The sequence below is a fragment of the Clarias gariepinus genome, chromosome 16 (genome assembly GCF_024256425.1).
Source record: "Clarias gariepinus isolate MV-2021 ecotype Netherlands chromosome 16, CGAR_prim_01v2, whole genome shotgun sequence".
Lineage (NCBI taxonomy): Eukaryota > Metazoa > Chordata > Actinopteri > Siluriformes > Clariidae > Clarias > Clarias gariepinus.
This window is the reverse complement of record NC_071115.1, coordinates 27,236,315-27,261,459: the sequence shown is the minus strand read 5'-3', so window position 1 is coordinate 27,261,459 and position 25,145 is coordinate 27,236,315. Positions and strand designations below refer to the sequence as shown.

General features: G+C 33.9%; 1 protein-coding gene and 2 gene segments (V, D, J or C); all 3 read right to left on the bottom strand.

Annotated features, from left to right (window-relative positions):
* LOC128544290 (immunoglobulin mu heavy chain) overlaps nucleotides 1-9,848 on the bottom strand; it is a 45,489-nt gene extending 35,641 nt beyond the window's left edge. Inside the window, exons 1-2 of the mRNA XM_053514312.1 lie at nucleotides 9,836-9,848; nucleotides 9,622-9,746 (exon numbers count right to left, since the gene is read on the bottom strand). Coding sequence (XP_053370287.1) covers nucleotides 9,622-9,746; nucleotides 9,836-9,848 — 138 coding nt within the window. The remainder of the gene's footprint in view (nucleotides 1-9,621; nucleotides 9,747-9,835) is intronic.
* Nucleotides 9,849-13,050: 3,202 nt separating this feature from the next.
* Nucleotides 13,051-13,550, bottom strand: LOC128544289 (Ig heavy chain V region 6.96-like). The segment is given in 2 exon segments: nucleotides 13,051-13,364; nucleotides 13,456-13,550. Coding segments are annotated over 2 exon segments (366 nt in total).
* Nucleotides 13,551-18,483: 4,933 nt separating this feature from the next.
* On the bottom strand, nucleotides 18,484-18,935 carry LOC128544288 (Ig heavy chain V region 914-like). The segment is given in 2 exon segments: nucleotides 18,484-18,836; nucleotides 18,923-18,935. Coding segments are annotated over 2 exon segments (366 nt in total).
* Nucleotides 18,936-25,145: the final 6,210 nt, after the last annotated feature.

The window sequence follows — 25,145 nt, the reverse complement described above, 5'->3', positions numbered from 1 at the left end:
ATCAGCCTACACTGCATGTCTTTGGACTGTGGGAGGAAACCGGAGAACATGGAGGAAACCCACCAAGCAAAGGGAGAAGATGAAAACTCCAGGCATAGAAGAAGTAAATATTTCAATTGGCTTAGATGTTTTAGGTGTCTATACAGAGTAGGTCATACTTTAGATTATGTCTAATGTATTAAAATTATATATGTTATCGTTGTTTGTTATTCAGAAAATATATCTGCTTCTCATTTTAAAAGTTTTATGAGGTTTTATGCAGTTTACTTCAGTAGAAGTGCGCTATTGCCCTCTATAGATGTACAGTATTAAAGTTTATTAATTACATAATATTGTGATTTTCAATAAAGTTCCACGGACAGAAAACATACAGTAGATTAAATAGTAATAATAAACTTTAGTGTATGAAAGAAGATGTTGGGATTATGATTTTTTTTTTATCTCTTAACTCGATGCTGTCACACTTCCTCCCACATCTACATATGTAAGGGGATTATAATTGAGTTCATGATGTTCAGCAGTTTTAGAGATGCAGCATCACTGATTTAATCTACACTACAAGCTATTTAAAAACAATTACTAGATAAACTCTTGGACTACTTTTCTTTAAATGCAAAATAGAGGATACGTAAGTTAGATAGAAACTAAAGAAAGATATGTAATAGATAAGTGTTGTGTATTGTGGACATTCTGTTAACCCCCCAACACACATGCGCACATGTGGCGATTTCACATAAGTAGTTCACATTCACCATCTTAAACCACTGAAAATGTGTTATGGATAGAATGTCTGATCGTCTGAGGTTAAAATGGCAGTTGGCCCATTTATACACACAGTATGGATCTCTGTGGATTTATTTAACCCTGTAAGTTAGACAAAGCATGTGACTCTGGTGTGAATATTTGCGCTTCACTTATTATAAATGAAGTTGTAAGTGAATATGGAGTTTTTGTACAGTACTTCAGGTGTTTGTGTCAGTGTGTTGTCCGAGCACAGTAATACACAGCTGTCTCTTCAGTCTTCAGGCTGGTCATGTGCAGATACACCTGCTTCTTGCTGTTGTCTCTGGAGATGGTGAATCTTCCCTGAACAGACTGAGAGTAGTATTTATCGCTACCACTTGGAGCAGAAATGTATGAGATCCACTCAAGGCCTTTTCCTTGAGCCTGTCTAATCCAGGATATACGTGCATCACCATCACTAATCCCAGAGTAGGTACAGGTGAGTTGATGAGATCCTCCAGGTTTAATGACCGCTGGCTCAGACTCGGTTAGTGTCTGACATCCACAACCTGTCAAATATATTTATTCATTTCATATTCCTATACTCACATGAGTGATACACATAAATTAGTGATACACACAAAAATAGGCTGTTACTCACCAGTTATAGTCAATAATGTCAAAATAAAACAGTAAATGATTTGAGACTGCATGGCTGATGAACAATGTAGAACTAATGCAGCTGGAGTCTGTGTTTATACCAAGAAAGCCTCATTTGCATGTCCAGCCCCTAGAGGAGTTATAGACTATAAGAAACATTCTGATATTCAGGTCTAACATGATCAATGCAAGAAATATTTGTGTTACTGTATATAGAAGGAACAATGTCAGTTATTTTAGATTAGTGATCCGAAGGTAAATGTAGATACAGTACAGTTATTCTGTATCCCTGATGCTACACTAACACTGTGGTCCATAATGAGAGTAAATGTGGACTTTGTTGAAACCACAGAACATTTTTGTTAAACTATAATTCACATTTTTTATTTCATGTTTGAAAAACAAATTACAAAATGTATTCATTTAAAACAGAACTATAACTTCCACATTATGTATTGTCCTGTATTGCCTTTTTCACATGCAGGTGTATAATACACTTATAAAATAGAGGTTTATGTTACACATTTATTTGTCTTTGGTTTGTATTACAAACAATTGTAAAGACAATGCGATTGAGCAGTTAACAACAGTAACATTAGAGAGATAACATATAATTCATTTCTGATTTGAGCTTTAGCTGAGCAACAAGCTGATTTTTATGCAGAGCAAATTATACCAGGATGGATTTGCATATACCTTTTAAAGCAATAGAGTCATTTCATAAATATCCACAGGCTGAATTTGAACTCATGTGAATTATTAAATTCCTTCACTTACAGACATAATTTTTAATTATTAACAAACCAAATTTTTGTATTGAACAACTTTTTAGTGATTTTTTTATTTATTTTATTTTTATTCATCTATCCAATGTATCCCAGACAACCTAGGCCATAGGACCAGCGACACATTTGATGGCGTGGCAACCTTTACTGGGCACATGTGCACACATTTACAATCAAAGCCATTTGGTTAAAAAAGTGATATAAAAAAGTTAAAGCATTTACCTTTCCTCATTTCAGAAGGTTTCATGAGGTTTAGTTCAGTAAAAGTGCACTACTGCCCTCTAGAGGTGTATGAAAGTCTATTAATTACATAATAATATAATTTTATGAATAAAGTTCCACAGAAATAGGAAACAGAGATTAAGCCAAACTCTTGAACTATTCATTTTTTAAAAATAAGGTAAAATATAAGTTAGGTATTGAATAGTTGGTGTATGGTGACTTGGGGACATTCTTTTACCCCCATAACTCCCCCCCACCACCCACCACCCACCCAAACACCCACAGACACGCATACTGTACACAAACACAAAGCAATTCTCTATCATATTTCTCTTCAAGTATATGCTTGCGGAATGTAAAAGATTTACCACCACAGCCTTAAAAAAGTAAAGGTCAGTGACATTAGGTTATAATTTATAACTAGAATAAGGGCCTGTTTTAAATGAAAAGCAGTGCACCTAAAAAAAAATTAAAACTGCATCCTGTAAATTCACACTTCTGTTTAAATATCCATTGTTATACTTTGTGTAATTGTTGATGAGTTCTTTTAAAGGAATTACTGCTTAATTACTGCTTAATTACTGCTTGTTTTGTTCATTTATAAAAAAAAAAAATATTGCAGGTATACTTGGTACAATTGATTTTGCTCAGCCAGGTCATGTTATTGTTCAGCCTGGACAGGCTTTGACTATTGGATGTAAAGTGTCTGGATATAGCTTGACTGATAGCAGCTACTGTACAAACTGGATCCGTCATGCTACAGGAAAAGCTATGCAATAGATTGGATCCATTTGTAATAGTGGAGGCACAGGGTACACAGATTCACTGAAAAACAGGTTCAGCGTCACGCGGGACACCTCCAGCAACACAGTGACTCTCCGTGGTCAGAACATGCAGATGCAAGACACAGCAATGTATTACTGCTTAAAATACCTTAACACAGTGATATGTACCACTGGGATGCCTGTACAAAACCCCTCAGATCAGATTTGTGCCTTTTATCATAGTCAGGCTTATTTTGTAACAACAAAAACCACCATGTGTTTATCTTCTGGTCTTTACATTTAACTTTTTCCCCCCCCAATAATATCTACATATTGTAATTGTATAGCATGTTACATGCAAAATATACACTACCGTTCAAAAGTTTTAGATCACTTTCTAACTCCATGATGGTTCCTGATTTTTATTTCTTTCTACATTGTAAAGGAATGCTGAAGGCGACCAAAATGCATTAATCTCCTTTGAACAGTTGATATTGAGATGTTTCTGCTACTTCTGCTCTGTAAAGACTTCATAACGCCTCTAATCTGAGGTGCTGTTAATTGGTCATTTTTCAGGCTGATAACTCTAAATGAACTTCTCGTCTGCTGCAGAGGTAGGTTTTGGAACAATACTGTTCTTGCAGGAACTATAACAGAAAGTCTGACCTCTGTGTCTTAAAATAACAACTAACTGTTGTTTTGCAAGTGATCTAAAACTTTTGAACAGTAGTGTCTGTAATTATTTTTGATACTATACAGTACAGTATGATATAAATGATTATACTTTATGACATATCCAAAATATCATTACTAAAAAAAAGTTAAAAAAAAAACAAAACGAAAATTCATATTTGCTTTTGATTTATAATGTGAGTGCTGAAAGTAAATAGATATTAAATAGTTATTTTAAAATAAATTAATATTGTACAAAAGTTAAATTAACAGAAGTTGGCCAGAACATCTTTGCTGTGTTTTAAACATAATTAAAACTTTAATACTGGCTGGAGTTGCGCACACTCTTGAAGTGTAGTAGTAGTGATTAGTTTTCTTTAGAGTCAAACTTATTATAATACACCTCAGTAAGTGCAAACAGATGATCAAAGGGGAGCTCAATTCAGAACTACATCACGCGTTAGTTTTTTGTATTGACATTTAATTAGAAGTATCACTGTGGGGTCGGCGTGCGCAGTAATACACAGCTGTGTCGTCTGTTTGCAGATTCTGTCCTCTCAGTCACCGTGCTGCTGGAGCCATCCTTAGAAATACTGAACTTGTTTTTTAAAGAATCTTTTTGAGTAACTGATCCACCTCCCCAAATGTGGTTTATCCATTCCAGAGTTTTCCCTGCAGGTTGTCGAATCCAACCTGTGGCGTAGCTGTTATCAGTAACAGAGTATCCGGATACTTTACAGCTGAGGGTTAAAGATTCTCCTGGCTTTAACATCACTGAGGAGACCTGAGTGAGTTCTACTGCACATTCCACATCTGAAAACAAAGACACAATTTCAATCAAACATGTATGTACAGTAGGTTATAACTACAATAATTTACTAGCATCTCACTCTGAGTTCATTAATGAAGAGAAACTCACAGGACGAAGCTGCCAGCAGCAGCAAAAATGGCAGGAACATCGTTTAAGTGAAAGCAGTTCTGAATTCTCCAGAGCCAACAATGCCAGTGACTGAGGCTAATATTTCTCTATATGTAGTTGTAAATTGGGTGGCGGATGAGTAAAAATTTGCATACTCATTTGCATAATGTTATGCTGGTCCATTCGAAGCAGGCTGGTGGTTTCTGTGTTTTACAGGTTTTAATAGTCCAATGGAAATATTTAAAGTGCTTAACTTTTTTATATTTAATAAAGACAAAACCATTACTTTATATTTAGTTCTGTAAATTATTTTATTCAATAAAATTACCCTTAATCAAATTGATTTTATGGGTATAAATGTCTATTTATATAATATCAGAATGTCAGGCACTGGTCTCTCATTGTTTAAGTAGTTAATTCAACTTATCAATTCAATTCAATTGAATTTTATTTGTATATATAGCGCTTTTAACAATTGTTATTGTCGCAAAGCAGCTTTAGACAATCAAAAGAACTATTTAAGTTTGTATGGAATGTGAATGTGTATGAATCAGAATGATCAGATAGTCCCTGGTGAGCAAACCGAGGGCGACAGTGGCAAGGAAAAACTCCCTGAGATGGTAATAGGAAGAAACCTTGAGAGGAACCAGACTCAACAGGGAACCCATCCTCATATGGGTGATAACAGAGAGCAGGAATTGATCTGCATTCATACTGTGTGTTAGTTGGCAGGCAGTTCAGTATAACAGTTGATGTTAATTGATGTTAATATGGAGTCCTAACTATCGAGCAACTGCAGCCAAGTCAAGTCCTCAGAGAAACAGCTGTTAACACCAGTCGAGGCCAGAACCGTCTTCCTGGTAAAACCATCTCCATACACCAGACGCATCCCAAAAGAACACATGGGGCATCCATGCGACTAGATCTCCAACCAGAAGTGGCGCACCAGGATGGGTCAGACAGGTCCCGAGGGCAGAGGGAGTCTGGATCACTGGCAGCTCAGGAACGACATGTGTAGCTCGACAGAGAGAGGGAAGAAAGAGAGGGGGAGAGAGAACAGGAGAGGGGAGAGCAGAAGAGGAGAGATAACGGTTAGATATGATCGCAGTCACATAATGTATAATATGAATATGTAGAGTGCAAGCAGAGACTCTGGCAGGACTAACTATAACAGCATAACTAAAAGGGAGAGCCAGAAGGAAACACAGACATGAGGGGGAACTGAGATGTAAAGCAACCAATCACCTCACCGTCAACAAACCTGAGTGATCAATGAGAGTGAGGAAGACAGCATCTAAACATACCAGTTTACCATAATACTCTATGTCTATGAGTCCCCCAGGTCTGCTCCTTTACCCAACACAAATCTATTTATAAAAATGCTTGGCTAAATAAATAGGTTTTTAGCCTGGACTTAAACACTGAGACTGTGTCTGAGTCCCGAACATTATTTGGAAGACTGTTCCATAACTTTGGGGCTTTGTAAGAAAAAGCTCTAAGCTGTAGTTTTCATAATACTTGGTACTGACAAGCAGTCTGCATCCTTTGATCGAAGTAGGCGTGACAGACCGTAAGACACTAGCAGTTCATTCAGATACTTTGGCGCGAGACCAAAAGTAGTATTTTAAAATTGAGGCGAAATTTCACAGAGAGCCAATGCAGTGTGGATAAGATAGGGGTGATGTGCTCGTACAATGTTTTTCTAGTGAGGACTCTTGCTGCTGCATTCTGGACTAGCTGAAGCTTGTTCATGCATCTAGTTGAACAACCAGACAGTAAGGCATTACAATAGTCCAACCTAGAGATGATAAAAGCATGAACTCATTTTTCTGCATCGTTTAGTGACAATATATTTCTTTCACTGAAAAACACATGATATCTCACACAACAGTGATACACTATACTGCACTTTTTTTTTTTTATTGTAGCAAATTAATGAATTGATAAAACACACAGGAAGCAACCTGACCAGAGATGTAGAAAACATTGTGTGTCATTTGTTCTGGGGTCTCCTCTGTTCTCCAAATTTCACCAAGTAACATCATATATAAAAAAAATAGATAAATAAATAAATAAATAGAATGATATCCAACCCTTGTGCTTGTGTTTTTTTTTCTTTTAATCTCTTCTGTTACAAGCTTTTATGAGATCAGGTTGGCGGATCAGGTTGGATGGACTTCTACAAATAACAAATGTGTATAAATGTTAATAATAGTGAAGTTTTCTATTGGATGTTTATTTAGAATTCATGGAAGGAGTCTCTAGTTTTAGTCAAAGTTAAAGATGTAAAAAAAAAAGAGAAAGTCTTCAGACTGGGAGGCTTTGTGATTTTCTCAGTAAGAGAACTGAGAAACGTATTCTTCACATAAGCTGCAACTTCATGAAAAAGAAAAAAAAAAGAGAGAGGCACATGAAGCCTGTTGATTTAGCTATAATGTAAGTGGTTAATACAATTAGTATATTTTGTTGATTGTTTCATTTAAATACGAGTAAATATAATATAATTGTTCATAAATAAATAAGAGAACAGTGCCTATGGGTAAGACAGAGATTTAGGAGTTACTGTAGTGTGTACAGTTGTACAGGTTACTGGGATAAAACATATGAGGTCAGAAGACTTAAAATATAGACCATGTACAGTACAGCCAGGGCCGCTGCTGGCTAAATGGGTGCTCTAAGCAGAAATTTACTTTTGTGCCCCCTCCCCCAAATATTACGAAAGTAAAAATAAAATAATAAAAAAAAAAACTACTACAGGGGCCAAAATAGAACTTTATTCAAATAAGAGTAAATACGTAAATAAATTGTATCATTTATAAATTACAATTGTAGCTGTACAGCAAAAAATACAAACTAAAATTACACTTTAAATAAAACATTTAAATGTAACAACTGCATTTACCAGGCCTTTGGTGCCTTTTTCAGGCATTTCTATTAAAATTGGTATGTAAACTGGTAATTTTGTATTAGATTATGTATTTTAACACTGTTTTTTAATGCCACCATATGGTCATTATTAATCAATAATCATAATTGCCTCTGTGTTTTACTATAATGCATTTTAAGACATTTTGTTTATTTAGATCTGCTTGTATTCATATCAAGAAAGATGCGTTAGTCGTGAAATTATTACCGACATTAAAACACATTATTAATGTCGACAGAATAAGTTTCACAGTATTATGAACGTACCTGAAAGTGATGCACGGGTTCATCTTGGGGATTTTTTTTTTTTTCTTTCGTTTCTCGGCGCCGGACTGTTGATGTCTCTTTCCAGGACCAGGCATATTGTTCAATTATCATTTTTGGCCAAATAGGCAGCCGTAACAGAGGTGAGGGCGCTTAGCATACTCATGGCCACCAGCTGCTTGAAGTACTGCAGTGCATCTCCTCCTCATGGACTGCCTATTGCGGACAGTCTGAGCACTGAAGGAGGGATTGTGTGTTCCTGGTGTGACTCGGGCAGTTGTTGTGGCCATCCTGTACCTGTCACGCAGGTGTGATATTCGGATGTACCGATCCTGTGCAGGTGTTGTTACACGTGGTCTTCTTTCTGTAATGCCTACTTTCTGTAAGCTGTTAAGGTCTTAACGACCATTCCACAGGTGCATGTTAATTAATTGATTATGGTTAATTGAACATGCATGGAAAACATTGTTTAAACCCTTTACAATGAAGATCTGTAAAGTTATTTGGATTTTTACAACATTATTGTTGAAATACACAGTCCTGAAAAAGGGACGTTTCTTTTTTTGCCGAGTATATATAAAAACGATTTTTTTGAGCAGCTGGGATGGCGCCCCCCTGGGAGTTGGTGCCCTACGCAGACTGCTTACTCTGCGTATACGGAGCGGCGGTACTGTGTACAGCTTTCAAACAAGTGTGATACCATTATAATTACTGCCCTATTCACATATACATTTAGATTGTAGAAGTGCTGTCAGCTTTATTTAAATTGTGTATACCCAAATATTTTATTTGCAGTACAACTACTATATTGCGTAGGCTTACAATATAACTTCAGTATTAAAACAAAGTTAAAAATGCAATCTTTTCATCTCCAAATCACTGTATTACCTGTATACACCCACCTAAAGGATTATTAGGAACACCATACTAATAAGGTGTTTAACCCCTTTCGCCTTCAGAACTGCCTTAATTCTACGTGGCATTAATTCAACAAGGTGCTGAAAGCATTCTTTAGAAAATGTTGGCCCATATTGATAGGATAGCATCTTACAGTTGATGGAGATTTGTGGGATGCACATCCAGGGCACGAAGCTCCCGCTTCATCACATCCCAAAGATGCTCTATTGGGTTGTTGGCCCTGTTGAATATTTATAGAACTACTCTAAGTGTTTAATTTCTCACCAATACAGAAATTCTATTTATTTAATATTTTAGAGACATCTGTCATGCAGGATGTCTTTGTGCTTTTCTTTACCCATAGAAGTCTAAAACAGAAGAATACACAAATAGTGGCATTAAAGGTTTTTTTGTTTGTTTGTTTGTTTTGGCCTTAAATTTTTTTTTTTTACTAAACTCAAACTAGTCAGGAACATGTCAGTCAAAAACAATGTAAACCTTTTGGTTTTTTGACCTTCAATGACTGCTTATGATGTGACACTGCTGATCATGTGACTACACCAAGCATGTGTTTTTGTACTGGTGTCTAAGCAGAAGTATCACTGTGTGTGTCTCTGGCGCAGAAATACACTGCCGTGTCTTCTGTCTTCACGCTGCTCATGTGCAGATACACCTGCATCTTACTGTTGTCTCTGGAGGCGGTGAAGCGGCCATTAACTGCACTCGAGTAAAACTTCCTATCACTATCATACTCAATAGTTGCAACAAATTCCAGTCCTTTTCCAGGAGCCTGTCTGATCCAAGCCATCCAGTAGCTACCAAAGTCAAATCCAGATGCTGTGCAGGTCAGTTTATGAGACTGACCAGGTTTGATGATCACGGGATCAGACTCAATCAGTGTCTGACTGCAACAATCTGTAAAACAAAAATGTACAACCAGTGTTTAAGAAAAAAAAGAAAGAAAAAATTATGTTTAAAAATACGTCTTAAATATTTATACTGACATTGAATGAACATTGTTAGAGCAAAGTAAATCAAGACTCTGTTTAGTCCCATCTTAAAGAATTCAAATGATTTGCTGTAAATGAACACAAACTGCTGGTATGGTGTAAAGCTGAGTGTTCCAGCATAAATGTTTTAAATGCAGGATTTTCTTTGCATGCCACGCCCACTAGGGGCGTGAAAAGTTTTACAGAGCACTAATCAAGAAGAGTACAAGCTTACTCTAATTTTCACACACTCGAGCAATAAGCAGTAATTTTTGTGGTCATTTACTACCATTCCCTAATCCTCCCCCTACATTTCCGCTTAGTGATACCTTCCTGATTCTGCTAGTTTTAAAAACAGTTTTTTTCATTGTCATTTATTTAAGTGCATATGAATAAAAAAATAAAAAATACAACCCAAATTCTATAAAAGTTGGGATGTTTTTTTTTTTTTTTTTTGAATAAAATGAAAGCAAAAAGACTTTGAAATCATACAAGCCAATATTTTATTCACAATTGTAGATGTTTAAATTGAGAAATGTTACAATTTTATGCACAATATGAGCTCATTTTAAATATGTTGCCTTCTACAGGTCTCAAAAGCAACAGTTTGAAGATGTCTGGGCATCGAGGTTATGAGTCTCCGGAGTTTGGTGCTGGAATTTGGTCATATTCCTGCCGGACATAGGTTTTCAGCTGATGAAGAGCTGGTGATTATCTTTGACATATTTTTCGTTTAATGATATGCCAATTGTTTTTTATAGGTGAAAAATCTGGACTGCAGGCAGGTCATTTCAGCACCCGGAAGTCATGCCATTGTGATGCAATATGTTGTTTTGCATTGTCCTGTTAAAATACGTCAAAGCCCTGAAATAGATGTCATCTAAAATGCTTATACTTTCAGCATTCATAGTACCTTTCAAAACATACAAGCTACCCATATTGTACTGTATGCCTTTTGCACCCCCGTCCTATCAGAGATTCTGGCTTTTATACTGAATGCTGATAACATGCTGGAAGGTCTCCCTCTTCTTTAGCCCAGAGGACACTGCATCTGGGATTTCCAACAAGAATGTGAAATTTGGACTTGTAGGACACTTTCAAATAAAAAAAAAAAAGTCTATTTTAAATAAGCCTTGGCCATCAGAACACGACAACGATTCTGGACCATGTTCACATACTGTATGGCTTCCTTTTTGCATGATAGATGTTTAGTTGACATTTGCAGATGGCATGGTAAATTGTGTTTACCGAGAGTGGTTTTTCGAAGTATTCCTGGGCCTATTTTGTAATTTTAATGACACAATCATACCGATAAATAATGGAGTGGCATCTGAGGTCCTTAAGTGCATCCAACAATGGTTTTCGTCCATGTCACTTATGCACAGGAATTTTCCAGTTTCTGAATCTTTTGATCATGTTATGCACTGTAGATGATGAGATTTGCAAAGATTTTCCAATTTGTCATTGAGGAACATTGTTTATAAAGTATTCCACAATATTTTTAAAATAAAGATAAGATTATAAAGAGACTTTATTGTCATTGTAGTGGCACAACACAATTTGTTTGGTAGCTGTCAGAGACCAGCAGCAGTAAGAAATGTAACAATAAACAAAGTAATAGACACAAGATAACTACACTAAATTATAATAAATATAACAAAATATACAATGGAATGTGTGTAACATGGGTCACTGAAAACATTAACACAGTTTTTCACAGATTAGAGAGCCCCTTTCCATCTAAAGATTCTGCCTCACTAAGACATCCTTTTTATAGTTAATCATGTTACAGATCTGATTTCAATTAACTTGGCTGAATCTTGGCTAAACCATCAAAAACGATCATATATTATTCCTGCTTTTTCAGCCCTTAGTTGTCCCCATCTCAACTTTTTTGAGATCTGTAGTGGGCATCAAATTTAAAATGAGCTCACTTAGTGGATAAACTGTAAAATTTCCCAGTTTAAACATTTATGTTTTCTTCATTTACATTTATTTATGAATAAAATATTGGCTCATGGGATTTAAAAGTATTTTATTTCTTTATTCATTTTATTTAAATAAAAAAAAGGCCCAACATTTTTGGAATTCTGGTAGGAGTATAGTCAATAAAACTCATAACATACATTTAATTATTGTTAAATAAATCCCTCCCAGTCATCACACACACACACACACACACAAATAATAAGAAGAAGAAGAAGAAGAAGAAGAAAAAGAAAAAAAAGAAGAAAAAGAAGATTAATTAAAACAATGTCAGGTCTTTTAAATATGAGTTAAATGAGGCTTGAGAAAGATCACAGCAAGTAAAGAGAGAAAAGCTGAATGTGTTGATATACGTATCTTAAGAAGGATTTCTTTACAAAGACTGACCTCTAGAGGTTTAAAAAGCAAGAACAGTTGCCTTAAATTGTATTTATACTACAGTATGCTAGATTGAGATTTTAGTAGACTTGGATTTTGTCAATTTAATAGAAAAATGAGAACTTGCTTAGCCAAGAACCTTTACAATACTATATGATAAGCATCAACAACATATAAGTGCATTGTTACATTAGCCACAATAAAAATAAAATAAAATAAAAACTGTAACTTTACACTTCATTAAATTATACAACCTCTGCCCCCACCTTTACTTAAATACAGCTTGATCACCAAAAGCAAATCCCAAAAGTACAGTCTGAACTTCAACCATGTTGCCAGCTTATTTTCTGGCGCTGCTGTAAACATGGAAAATTACTCATCTGCTTAGATATGCACAAATTCATTAAAAAAAAAAAAAAAAAAAAAAAAAAAGTATAAATTAAAAAATAATTTAAAAAAATAATAGTTAATTACAAGAACTAACTTAAGGACAAAATTTGAAATAAAGACCTAAAATCCCGTATGCAAAGAAAATACCCGTTTAATTCCCCACCAATACAGAAATTCTATTTATTTATTATTTTAGAGACATCTATCATGCAGGATGTCTTTGTGCTTTTCTTTATCCATAGAAGTCTAAAACAAAAGAATACACTTCTTCTGAGAGAAGAGTTTTTTTGTTTGTTTGCTTTTTTGGCCTTGAATTTTTCTCAAACTAGTTAAGTGGTAACATGTTAGTCAAAGACAATGTAAACCTTTTGGTTCTTTGACCTTCATGAATACATTGCTTATGATGTGACACTGCTGATCATGTGACTATACATGTAGCAAGCATGTGTTTTTGTACTGGTGTTTAAACAGAAGTATCACTGTGTGTGTCTGGCGCAGTAATACACTGCCGTGTCTTCTGTCTTCACGCTGCTCATGTGCAGATACACCTGCATCTTACTGTTGTCTCTGGAGGCGGTGAAGCGGCCATTAACTGCACTCGAGTAAAACTTCCTATCACTATCATACTCAATAGTTGCAACAAATTCCAGTCCTTTTCCAGGAGCCTGTCTGATCCAAGCCATCCAAGAGCTACCAAAGTCAAATCCAGATGCTGTGCAGGTCAGTTTATGAGACTGACCAGGTTTGATGATCACGGGATCAGACTCAATCAGTGTCTGACTGCAACAATCTGTAAAACAAAAATATACAACCAGTGTTAAAGAAAAAAAAGGAAAGAAAAAATTATGTTAAAAAAATACGTCTTAAATATTTATACTGACATTGAATGAACATTGTTAGAGCAAAGTAAATCAAGACTCTGTTTAGTCCCATCTTAAAGAATTAAAATGATTTGCTGTAAATGAACACAAACTGCTGGTATGGTGTAAAGCTGAGTGTTCCAGCATAAATGTTTTAAATGCAGGATTTTCTTTGCATGGCCCGCCCACTAGGGGCGTGAAAAGTTTTACAGAGCACTAATCAAAAAGAGTACAAGCTTACTCTAATTTTCACACACTCGAGCAATAAGCAGTAATTTTTGTGGTCATTTACTACCATTCCCTAATCCTCCCCCTACATTTCCGCTTAATGATACTTCCCTGATTCTGCTAGTTTTAAAAACAGTTTTTTTTTCATTGTTATTTATTTAAGTGCATATTAATCCAAAAAAAATAAAAAATAAATACAACCCAAATTCTATAAAAGTTGGGATGTTTTTTTTTTTTTTTTTTTTTTTTTTTAATAAAATGAAAGCAAAAAGACTTTGAAATCATACAAGCCAATATTTTATTTACAATTAAGGATGTTTAAGTTGAGAAATGTTACAATTTTATGCACAATATGAGCTCATTTTAAATATGTTGCCTTCTACAGGTCTCAAAAGCAACAGTTTGAAGATGTCTGGGCATCGAGGTTATGAGTCTCCGGAGTTTGGTGCTGGAATTTGTTCATATTCCTGCCGGACATAGGTTTTCAGCTGATGAAGAGCTGGTGATTATCTTTGACATATTTTTTGTTTAATGATATGCCAAATGTTTTTTATAGGTGAAAAATCTGGACTGCAGGCAGGTCATTTCAGCACCCGGAAGTCATGCCATTGTGATGCAATATGTTGTTTTGCATCGTCCTGTTAAAATACGTCAAAGCCCTAAAATACAGTAGATGTCATCTAAAACCCTATATAGCTTATAAAGGTATATAAACCCTTCTATACCTTTCAGCATTCATAGTGCCTTTTTTCTGCTTTTTCAGCCCTTAGTTGTCCCCATCTCAACTTTTTTGAGATCTGTTGTGGGCATTAAATTTAAAATGAGCTCACTTAGTGGATAAACTGTAAAATTTCCCAGTTTAAACATTTATGTTTTCTTCATTTACGTATATTTATTAATAAAATATTGGCTCATGGGATTTAAAAGTATTTTATTTTTTTATTCATTTTATTAAAAAAAAAAAAAAAACGTCCCAACATTTTTGGAATTCTGGTAGGAGTATAGTCAATAAAATTCATAACATACATTTAATTATTGTTAAATAAATCCCTTCCCACTCATCACACACACACACACACACACACACACACACACACACACACACACACACACACACACAAATAATAATAATAATAATAAGAAGAAGAAGAAGAAGTAAAAGAAGATTAATTAAAACAATGTCAGTTATTTTAAATATGAGTTAAATGAGGCTTGAGAAAGATCACAGCAAGTAAAGAGAGAAAAGCTGAATGTGTTGATATACATATCTTGAGTAGGATTTCTTTACAAAGACTGACCTCTTGAGGTTTAAAAAGCAAGAACTGTTGCCTTAAATTGTATTTATACTACACTATATGCTAGATTGAGATTTTAGTAGACTTGGATTTTGTCAATTTAATAGAAAAATGATAACTTGCTTAGCCAAGAACCTTTACAATGCTATATGATAAGCATCAACAACATATAAGCGCATTGTTATACATTAGCCACAATAAAAACAAAATAAAATAAAAAAACTGAAAAAATGTAATTTTACACTTTATTAAATTTTACAACCTCTGCCTCTTCCCAAATCCCAAAAGTACAGTCTAAACTTCAACCATGTTGCCAGCTTATTTTCTGGCGCTGCTGTAAACATGGAAAATTACTCATCTGCTTAGGTATGCACGAATTTAGTAAAAAAAAAAAAAAAAAAAAAAAAAATATATATAATAAAAATATTAGTTATTAATTACAAGAACTAGCTTTAGGACATAATTTAAAATAAAGACCTAAAGTCCCTTATGCAATATATATATATATATATATATATATATATATATATATATATTTCTATATATATTAACTGTCAATATATTAAATGATTTAGTGTTCTGATCTCCTGGTAAATTGAAAGGCTTTTATAATGTTAATATTCCTCGTTGCTACACTAACTAATACTAAGTAATAATTAACAGAAAAAAATGTACAAATATATTCACAATATACAGAATAATATTGTATTAATATATTACAATATATTGAAAAATACATAATGAATTGCAGCTGTTCATATATTGAGAAATATATTTAAATATTTATCTTAATGTATGTAATTTTATATTCAACAATATACTTCATAATATATTGAATTTGTTTCAATATATTTATTTCTTTATACAATATGCCTATTTGTAAATGTAGTTCAAACAAAATGGACTTTAATCAGAGCACATTCAATTTCAAGTTCAAGTAGGCTTTATTGTCACTTCAACCATATACAGTTAGTACACAGTGAAACGAAACAACGTTTCTCCAGGACCAAGGTGCTACATGCAACATAAACTTACAACATAAATTAACAGAGAAGGTAAACTAGCTAACTAAGAGGTCTAGCTGGCTAGCAGTGACAAGACAGATAGTCCTAACATAAATTACAACATAAATTGTAAAACTAACTAACTAAGGAAGACTATCTACAGGTAGTTTCTTAAACATGCATAAACTTTTAATGATGTTTCAATAGAACAATTATACAATTATAAGTATAAATATAATGGTTTTGTCTACAGTGATATATATAGAGGAGGGCGAGACCAAAACCTACCTCTGCCACAGACGAGAAGTTCATTTAGAGTTATGAGCCTGAAAAATGACCAATTAACAGCACCTCAGATTAGAGACGTTATGAAGTCTTTACAGAGCAGAAGTAGCAGAAACATCTCACCATCAACTGTTCAAAGGAGATTAATGCAATTTTTGGACGCCTTCAGCATTCCTTTACAATGTAGAAAGAAATAAAAATCAGGAACAATCATGGAGTTAGAAAGTGACCCCAAACACACACACACACACACACACACACACACACACACACACACACACACGGTCCATTCATATATTGCAATATATTAATAAATATAAGCACTAGTTAAATATATGGAAATGTATTATTTATTAGATTGCATTATATATATATATATATATATATATATATATATATATATATATATATATATATACTATACAGTAAAATACTGTATATATTACAGTATTTTACAATATATTGCCATATATTTTATTTCCGTAAGGGTGGGTGTGAATAGATGTTGTAAAAAAAAAAAAAAAAAGATTCTTGGGTTTGGTTTCCTGATGAGGGAAAATTTATAGCTCATGTTGTGTACATCTTTATTCAGCACTGGAGTCTGTTTTGTCAGTGTGAGTTTCATGCCCAGTTGTAAACAGCAATGACTTCAACTTTCAGACTCTTAAAAAAAAAATGTGTTCATATTCAGATACAGTATCACTGGTAGGGTGGCACAGTGGCATAGTGGTTAGCACTGTCGCCTTGCATCTCCAGGTTCCGGATTTATATCTCCTGCCTCGGGGTCTGTATGCATGGAGTTTGCATGCACTTGGTGGGTTTCCGCTGGTTCTCCAGTTAACTCCCAAAGTCCAAAGACATGCAGGCTAATGTTAGGCTAATTGCCGTTCCCAAATTTACATTTACATTTAGGCATTTGGCAGACACTATTATCCAGAGCGACTTACATTTTTATCTCATTACACATCTGAGCAGTTGAGGGTTAAGGGCCTTGCTCAAGGGCCCAACAGTGGCAACTTGGTGGTTGTGGGGTTTGAACCTGGGATCTTCCGAACCGTAGTCCAATACCTTAACCACTGAGCTACCCCTGTAGCCCTCCAGTGCCTGTAGTGTGTGAATGAGCATGTGAGTGTGTGTATGTGTGTGCCCTGAGATAGATTGGCACCCTGTCCAGGGTGAACCCTACATCGTGCCCAAGTCTCCTGGAATAGGCTTACTGTACGTGACCTTCCACAACCCTGTATACAGGATAACGCGGTATAGATGATGAGTTTGTGAGTGTATCACGGGTAATCATATAAAGGAAAGTCATAAAATTCAGAATTAGTTTACAAGTTTCCTTAGTTCTAATACACTTACAATGATATTTCAAGCCCAATTTGTGATTGTATCATGCATGTGTTTGGCATTGACATTCAGAAAGAATTTCATTGTGTGAAAAACATTGACATTGTGTGTCTGGCTGACTACTGCAGTAATACACATCTGTGTCTTCTGTCCGCAGATTTCGTCCTCTCAGAGTCACCGTGCTGCTGGAGCAGTCTTTAAAAAGTCTTTTAAAAAGTCTTTAAAAAAACTTGTTTTTTAGAGAATGTTTTTGCGTACTTAATTCTCTAACCCAAATGTAGTTTATCCGTTCCAGATTTATCCCTGCAGGTTGATTTATAAAAGCTGTATACAGAGTAGCAACATCTTGATATGCATTTTTTTTTTCCACAGTATGTGCTTTTTAGGTTCACTGGGGATCTGGTAACTTGAGAAGTGTTGTGACGTGGAAACACCTAATGGGAAAATATTCGAGTAGACAAATAGTCTTATGCTACTTCTTATTGTATTCAATCAATTTATCATGAAGTGTTTGGATTAAGTTTCACTTATTTATTTATTTGTATTTTTTAAAGAAAAAATGCATTATTTTGTGAAGCAATAGCATAATTTGTTATAATACTTTTTAAAAATAGTCTTTATACGTGGAAATAAGTATTGATGATCTTTACAGCCCTCATTGTTTGTGTGTTAGTAAAAATGCACTCATTAATTAACAAAGATTAAACTATGTATGGATTAATTATTAATGTAAATATGTTGTGTTGAGTAGCATTTCATTCAAACATAGGGAAAAAAGTTAAATGGAGTAGTACTGTGCATTCCAATGTATTATTATTATTATTATTATTATTATTATTATTATTATTATTTAAAGCTATTCACTTTTGTATAAATGCTTGAGCTTCACTTTAAAGTTTTTGTACATCACTGCAGTTGATTGTGTTACTGTGAGTCCACCGAGCACAATAATACACAGCTGTATCTTCAGTTTTTAGGCTGGTCATGTGCAGATACCCCTGTTTCTTGCTGTTGTCTCTGGAGATGGTGAATCTTCCCTGAACAGACTGAGAGTAGTACTTCTTGCTACCACTTGGAGCAGAAATGCTTGAGATCCACTCAAGACCTTTTCCTTGAGCCTGTCTAATCCAAGCTATAGCTGCATCATCATCACTAATCCCAGAGTAGGTACAGGTGAGTTGATGAGATCCCCCAGGTTTAATGACCGCTGGCTCAGACTCGGTTAGTGTCTGACATCCACAACCTGTCAAATACATTTAATCATTTTACAGTCTTACATAATTACACTATTTACATAACTGATACACACTTAAATAAGCTATTACTTACGGGTTATGGTCATTAATGCCAAAATAAAACAGTAAGCTATTTGTGGGTTCATGGCTAATCCTATAAAAGTGTACATAATGCATCTGACCTCGGTGCTTATAAAGGAAAAGTAAGAGGCTCATTTGCATGTACAGCCCATAAAGGAGTTATAGACTACAAGAAACATTTTGATATACAGTATATAGCTACAAAAAATTAATCAATATGAGTTATTGTACAATAGGCAGCATGGAGTTAAACTGAGTAATGCAGTAGTCCTCATATTATTATTATTATTATTATTATTATTATTTTATTAATAATTTTTTACATGCATTTAATATCCTACAGACTTGAATTGATTTGCCTTGATGGAAGGGGAGTGATGTGGGTATGTAATTTTGCTTTGTTTTATGACCTTAAATATAAAACATATATTTATTTAGATACATTAAATAAACTCATTACATATTTGAAATAGAACATGATTTCGTATTGCTGTAATTTAATTAGAGTAATTTAGGAAACTGGAATATGAAGCTCATTCAAACTGGTTTAATAAAATATGCCATTCATTTGTATTACAAACAATTGTTAAGACACTGTGACTGAGCTGCTCTATAACCATAGTAAGAGAAAGATTATATTTATTATTTGCACCAGTATGACAAAAGTAATTCCTCTCTCAATAAAATGCTGTGTGAAAAATATGTGTTTGGACAATTACAAGTACTTGCTGGAACATCTTCTGTAAAGGTGTACTGGTTCTTTACAGACAAATATTGCTTAATTTGAACCAGCATTCATCTCACCCATCCATTCCAGAGCTTTGCTTGGTTTCTCTGCTATATGCAGTGCTAAGTCATGTTAAAGCCACTTATTTTACAAAAGATCGTTTTTTTACAAAACCATCAAAAACAATTATATATTATTATAATATTAAAATATTAGAACATATACCTTGTGCTAACATGGGTATAAAATGCACTGCTGAATGACTCCATAGTCCCATGATCAAATTCTATAATGGTTGGAAGTTCTGTAATTTAGTTGGATGCTATGAGTGTTATCAACAAGCTAACCTTTATACAGAGCAAATAATAATTGGAAGGATTTGCATAGACTTCCAATAAACAAGTAAAGCCGGGTCTATAATATGAGCATCCACAGACTTTGCATGTGCCAAGAATGAGAGTGATGTCACTGTTTACAGTTTTTCATTTTGGACAGGGTTTGTAATCATTCATGTATGTTCAAGTAACATTTAAAGTCCTTATGATCTAGTAACTTTCTTCAAAGATGGTTGTTAAACATGTTTACAGTAATAAATCAATAAATGCACTATGCTGTTTCAAATCACAACTGAATATGTTTTCATTCACCGCTTCTTAATGTAAATGTTCACATTTGCTTTAAGTCAGTGTCTACATATTTGTAATTTACACATATTAAATATTTACATAAGCTAACATAAATAATATCTTGTGTGTATTACTGCTGTTGTTATGTTTTGCTCCTTGTTTTAACAGATTATACATTTCTTTTTTCATTCCAAACATTGTTTTCTTTAAAAGTAAGTTCGTTTTCTTTCAACAAAAGTAAGCTGCTGCCCCCTATATGTCTAATAGGAATTTACACTTTTTTTTCTCTTCCTGTATTTCGCACTGAGCTGAAACACTAACATCCACTTTACCCTCTATTGCAGAAAAGCATTAGAATGGACACAGAGCATTTATGATGGATTAACAAAACGAACAAGCGTGTTTTTGTGCAGGGCTGCAGTAAGTTGGTGCTGTGTATCTGACTCGTGTCCTCAGTCTGACTGGTTTGTCAAAGTAAACTGCACTGCTGGACGTGTCCTGGCTGAAACTGAACTTGTTCCGCATTTTCTTTAAGAATGTTCACAGTTATCCATGATATTTCAGTGCTTTCCCAGAATGTTGCTGTATCCAGCTAATACAATAGCTTGACACTGAGATCTTACTAGAGGTGAAAAATTACTCCAGATTTCACAATCACAGAGGCTGGCTGTGTGAGCTCCACAGCACCAACACCACCTGTGAATAACAATAATAAAACATCATCAAATGTCTAGAAATAATTTTCTTAACCAGCTATTCAATCTAAACTCATTCAGCGAAGATAAGAACTTGCGGAATGCATATGTTACCAGATCATCATTGTTTGGGGTAAAACGTAAATTAAACATTGTTCTCACTACACACACTGACACACAATTATTACAAAAAAAAATAGTGGAAGGATTGCATAAATCATATCTATAGTCAACTAAATAGAACGTAACTTTATTTTTTGGCAATGCTAAATTCCCAAAAATGAATTTACTGTAAAACAAAACAGTCTTGTAGCAGGTGCTGTGGTCAGAGTGTGTAGTGCAGTAGTTCCAGCTGCATGGTTCACAGGGAGATGCTCATTCTTGAAAGATACACTTTCTCTACATTTTACTGTGAGATTTATATAATGAACACTTTAAATAAATTAATTAAATAATGTGACTGCTGATATGTTAAAGTATGTAAGGAAAATGTATGTACTGTAGGAAATACATTATTTGGGATAAAAAGATTGTGTGATCAAACTAATACAAATATTTTCTAATCTAGTCAGAAATCTGGTGTGTATTGGACTGGGATGCTTAATTGTTAAAGTATGGTAAGGGTATTAGAATTTCACTTTATTTTCATCCTACTACTGTATGTTTTAAAGTTATTATTCCTCAACCTGTAAGAATATACAGTAGTGTGTTTAAAAACAAACAAAAAAAAAAGCATACTGTTGGATACATTATGTATTATTTCTGACTTTACTGATTAAACAGTTTTACAGATTAAACTGATTAAACAGTTTTGTCTCCTTCTTTTCCTCATGATTCTCCTCTTTATCCTTCCTTTTTTCTTACTTTTTGTCCTTCAGAGGTCCTGCACTGATTTCTTTTTTGTTTACTACCAGCAGGTATTTTTGTGCAATTCTTAAAAAAATAATAAAAAAAAATAGTTAACTTAGCAAGTTAAATCTTCATTCCAATGAATGACTGTAAATTTACTAAGGTGTTTATTAGTTGCATTGAGAGAATGTTCATTACATGTCTGAGAGTTTATGTAAGGGGAATCCACTGTTCTGTATCACTGTGTGTATTTTGCGCAGTAATACACAGCTGTGTCTTCAGTTTGCAGATTCTGTCCTCGAATTGTTATTGTGTTAGTAGAAGTGTCTCTGGAGATGCTGAACTTATTTTTTAGTTTGTCACTGTAATATAAACTCCCACCACTTTCAATGTATCCAATCCACTCCAGAGCTTTTCCTGCAGGTTGTCGGATCCAAACTGTATGCCCGCTTGTAACTGAATATGAAACCTTACAGGGGATGGAGAGACTCTGGCCTGGCTGGACTGTCATGGCAGCAGGCTGAGTCAGTTCATAACTGTGGACATCTGTGAAGGAAAATTAACAGTTATATCTCACACAATATACAGTATGCTGCACATTTATTATTATTCTTGTAATAAATTAAATAATTTAATAAAACACTTACTGGAAGCAGCTGCCAGAAGGAGCAGTAGAGATGTAGAGAACATGACGTGTGTTGTTTGTACTGAGGCCTTCACTGTTCCCAAGGTTTAATAGTGAAAATAATGTCACATAAATACTGTAGAGTGATATCCAGGTTTGTATTTACATATCTGTTGAGAATGGGAGGAGTTATTATTTAATATGGGTGTATGCATTTCTGTGGGGTCCCCCCCCCCTTTTTTTTACTGTATCAGCAACCTCTGTATCAACTTTTGTTATTCATATATCAATTACACTTGAACATATGGAGAAACTCAGCAAATAATCAGATATTAAATTTAGCATAATAATTATTAGATGCAAGCTTCTCTGTATTATTTTCTAGTAAACTAAGTTTGATGTTTTTCCCCCAAAATTAAATGATGGTCACAACATCATATGCATAACTAATTCAACCAATACACTTTAATGTTAAAATTTCTGGCTTTGTCACACAAGTTTCATATCCATCCTTCTACTTCTGTGATTGTATTGAAGCTGTTGACCTTATGATGCACATTTATAGCTTCTACTTTTCTGTCAATACACTATTTAGAAATAAAAAATTTATCACTCAAAAGACGGAAGTTGGCTAACTGTTACATGTACTAAAATGTAATATGTGTTTAGTACATAGTAATTTCAGGTTTCCACGATAAACATGAATAAACTATGTTGTATTTGCATGCAATTCAACAATTTAACATGTATTAGATTTAATCATGTTGAGAAAAACCAAAGAGATCTTGTCACTATAAAAACGGAAATATTAAAGCAAACATCGCGAGAAGATATCGCAAGATGCGAACACAGTTTATTGAGAAGACAAACGTTTGGCGGGCGTGTGGAAAAGGTAAGCAGGAATTAATTCCCTTCTTTCTAAATAGAAACGAAATACTGAACATAAATGTCACCTGCTGTTTAGCGATGTTTAGTCACGTTATTTTGGTTTAAGCTACTGTATTTCTTGTATTTTTAATTACACTGAAAAATACCGACGGTTATATGCGCGTGCTTAATCTGCGGTTCGGTTCTGGTTTCAGTCTGTTATGAGTTGTGAAGCGAGAGGAACAAAGTATAAATATTGTTCATTTGCTAATTAAAGTATCATTAATATTAATTGAATATCTATCTCTGTATTTTTTCACAGCAGTTTGTGAGTGAAAGTGTCCTGTCTGCATCTGACAAGAGTTTCCTGACCAACCGGATCTAACGGTCATATTTAAAAGTCATAACGGACAGTTATAAAGTACAAAACGTTTCTGTTGGTGTTTAATATTTTTTTTTCTAGGATTAATACTTATTTGTTGTGTTTTATGTTTTATACATCTTTTCAAATTGAGACCCCATTTGTAAGTTGCTGCTGGTGTAAAACAGGGTTTTTATTAAATATAAAATAAATATCTCCGTTTTATCCCGTTTGTCTTATGCTTCCTTCCTTCACAGAATTCTGTTGACCAGGGCTTGAAATTTAAATTTACTTGAGTTGGATCAACTAGATTTACAACAGAAAAATTTGTTGTACCAAACCTATTCATTTATGTTAACAGTATTAAATTATTTTGGACCTAGCTGTAATAAATAAGTTAATTGAACCTAATAAAATTTATTTGACTGATTATTTTTTTATTAAAATTACATTAAACATTTGAATAATGTAAGCACTAAGAAATTGTTAGAATTTTCAATGATAATGGAGTATCATAGACATAATTCAATTACATTACAATTGCACAATCGATTGCTTTTACAGTAAATGATAAAGAGTATGTTAAGTCAACATGATTCTTTCACACAAGTTTAACATGAATGAAATACTTTGGTTTAGCAGGCAAAAATTGTGTAATTTGGCACATTTTGATGACATTACAATTAAGTAAATTCAAAGGATTATTTTTTTCAGTGTGTCATTCCCTGGAAATCTAAAAAAAATTAAATAAAAAGAATTTACACAATTACTATATAAGCAATGAACATAAGGATTTGTACTATTTCTTTAATAATTTTTAAACAGTGAGGGTTATGCAGCCTGGTTTGATAATATACAGATACATATTACATTTGCAATGTGTTCATGATCTGTGGTGATTAGAGTTTATGTTTTTTTTTTTTTTTTTTTTTTTTTTTTATTTAGGGGAAACATGCTCTTATATTTATTACACTCTCTCAGTTATTTAAACATTAATTTGTTGAATAAATCTTGTGTAAATAAAGAAATAGCGCCCCTTAGAGGCCTTAAAGGTAAAACAGAAGCATAATGTTTATACATTTTCTTAAATGGGTGCTGGTGAAATATTCAGCATACATTTCATATATCAATTAAGGGTTTAATTATTTTTCAATGTATTTTCAAATAGTTTATAATAACATATGAGTAAAAAAATAATTATTATTTCAGATTATATATTAATGTCTTGTCTGTGATGTCCGAAATCCTTTTTTTTTTCTGTCTATAAACTTATTTTGACTTGACAGATACTGTAAATATAGCCTAAAATATATATTGATTATTTTGGTCATACTCAAATATATACGATTGATATACTACTATTAAGTAGGGGGGTGGATCTATCATGTTTTGGGGTTGTGTTGCAGCCAGTTGCACAGGAAATATTGCATGGATGGAGAGAAGAATGGATTCCACTGAATACCAGCAAAATCTAAAAGCAAACACC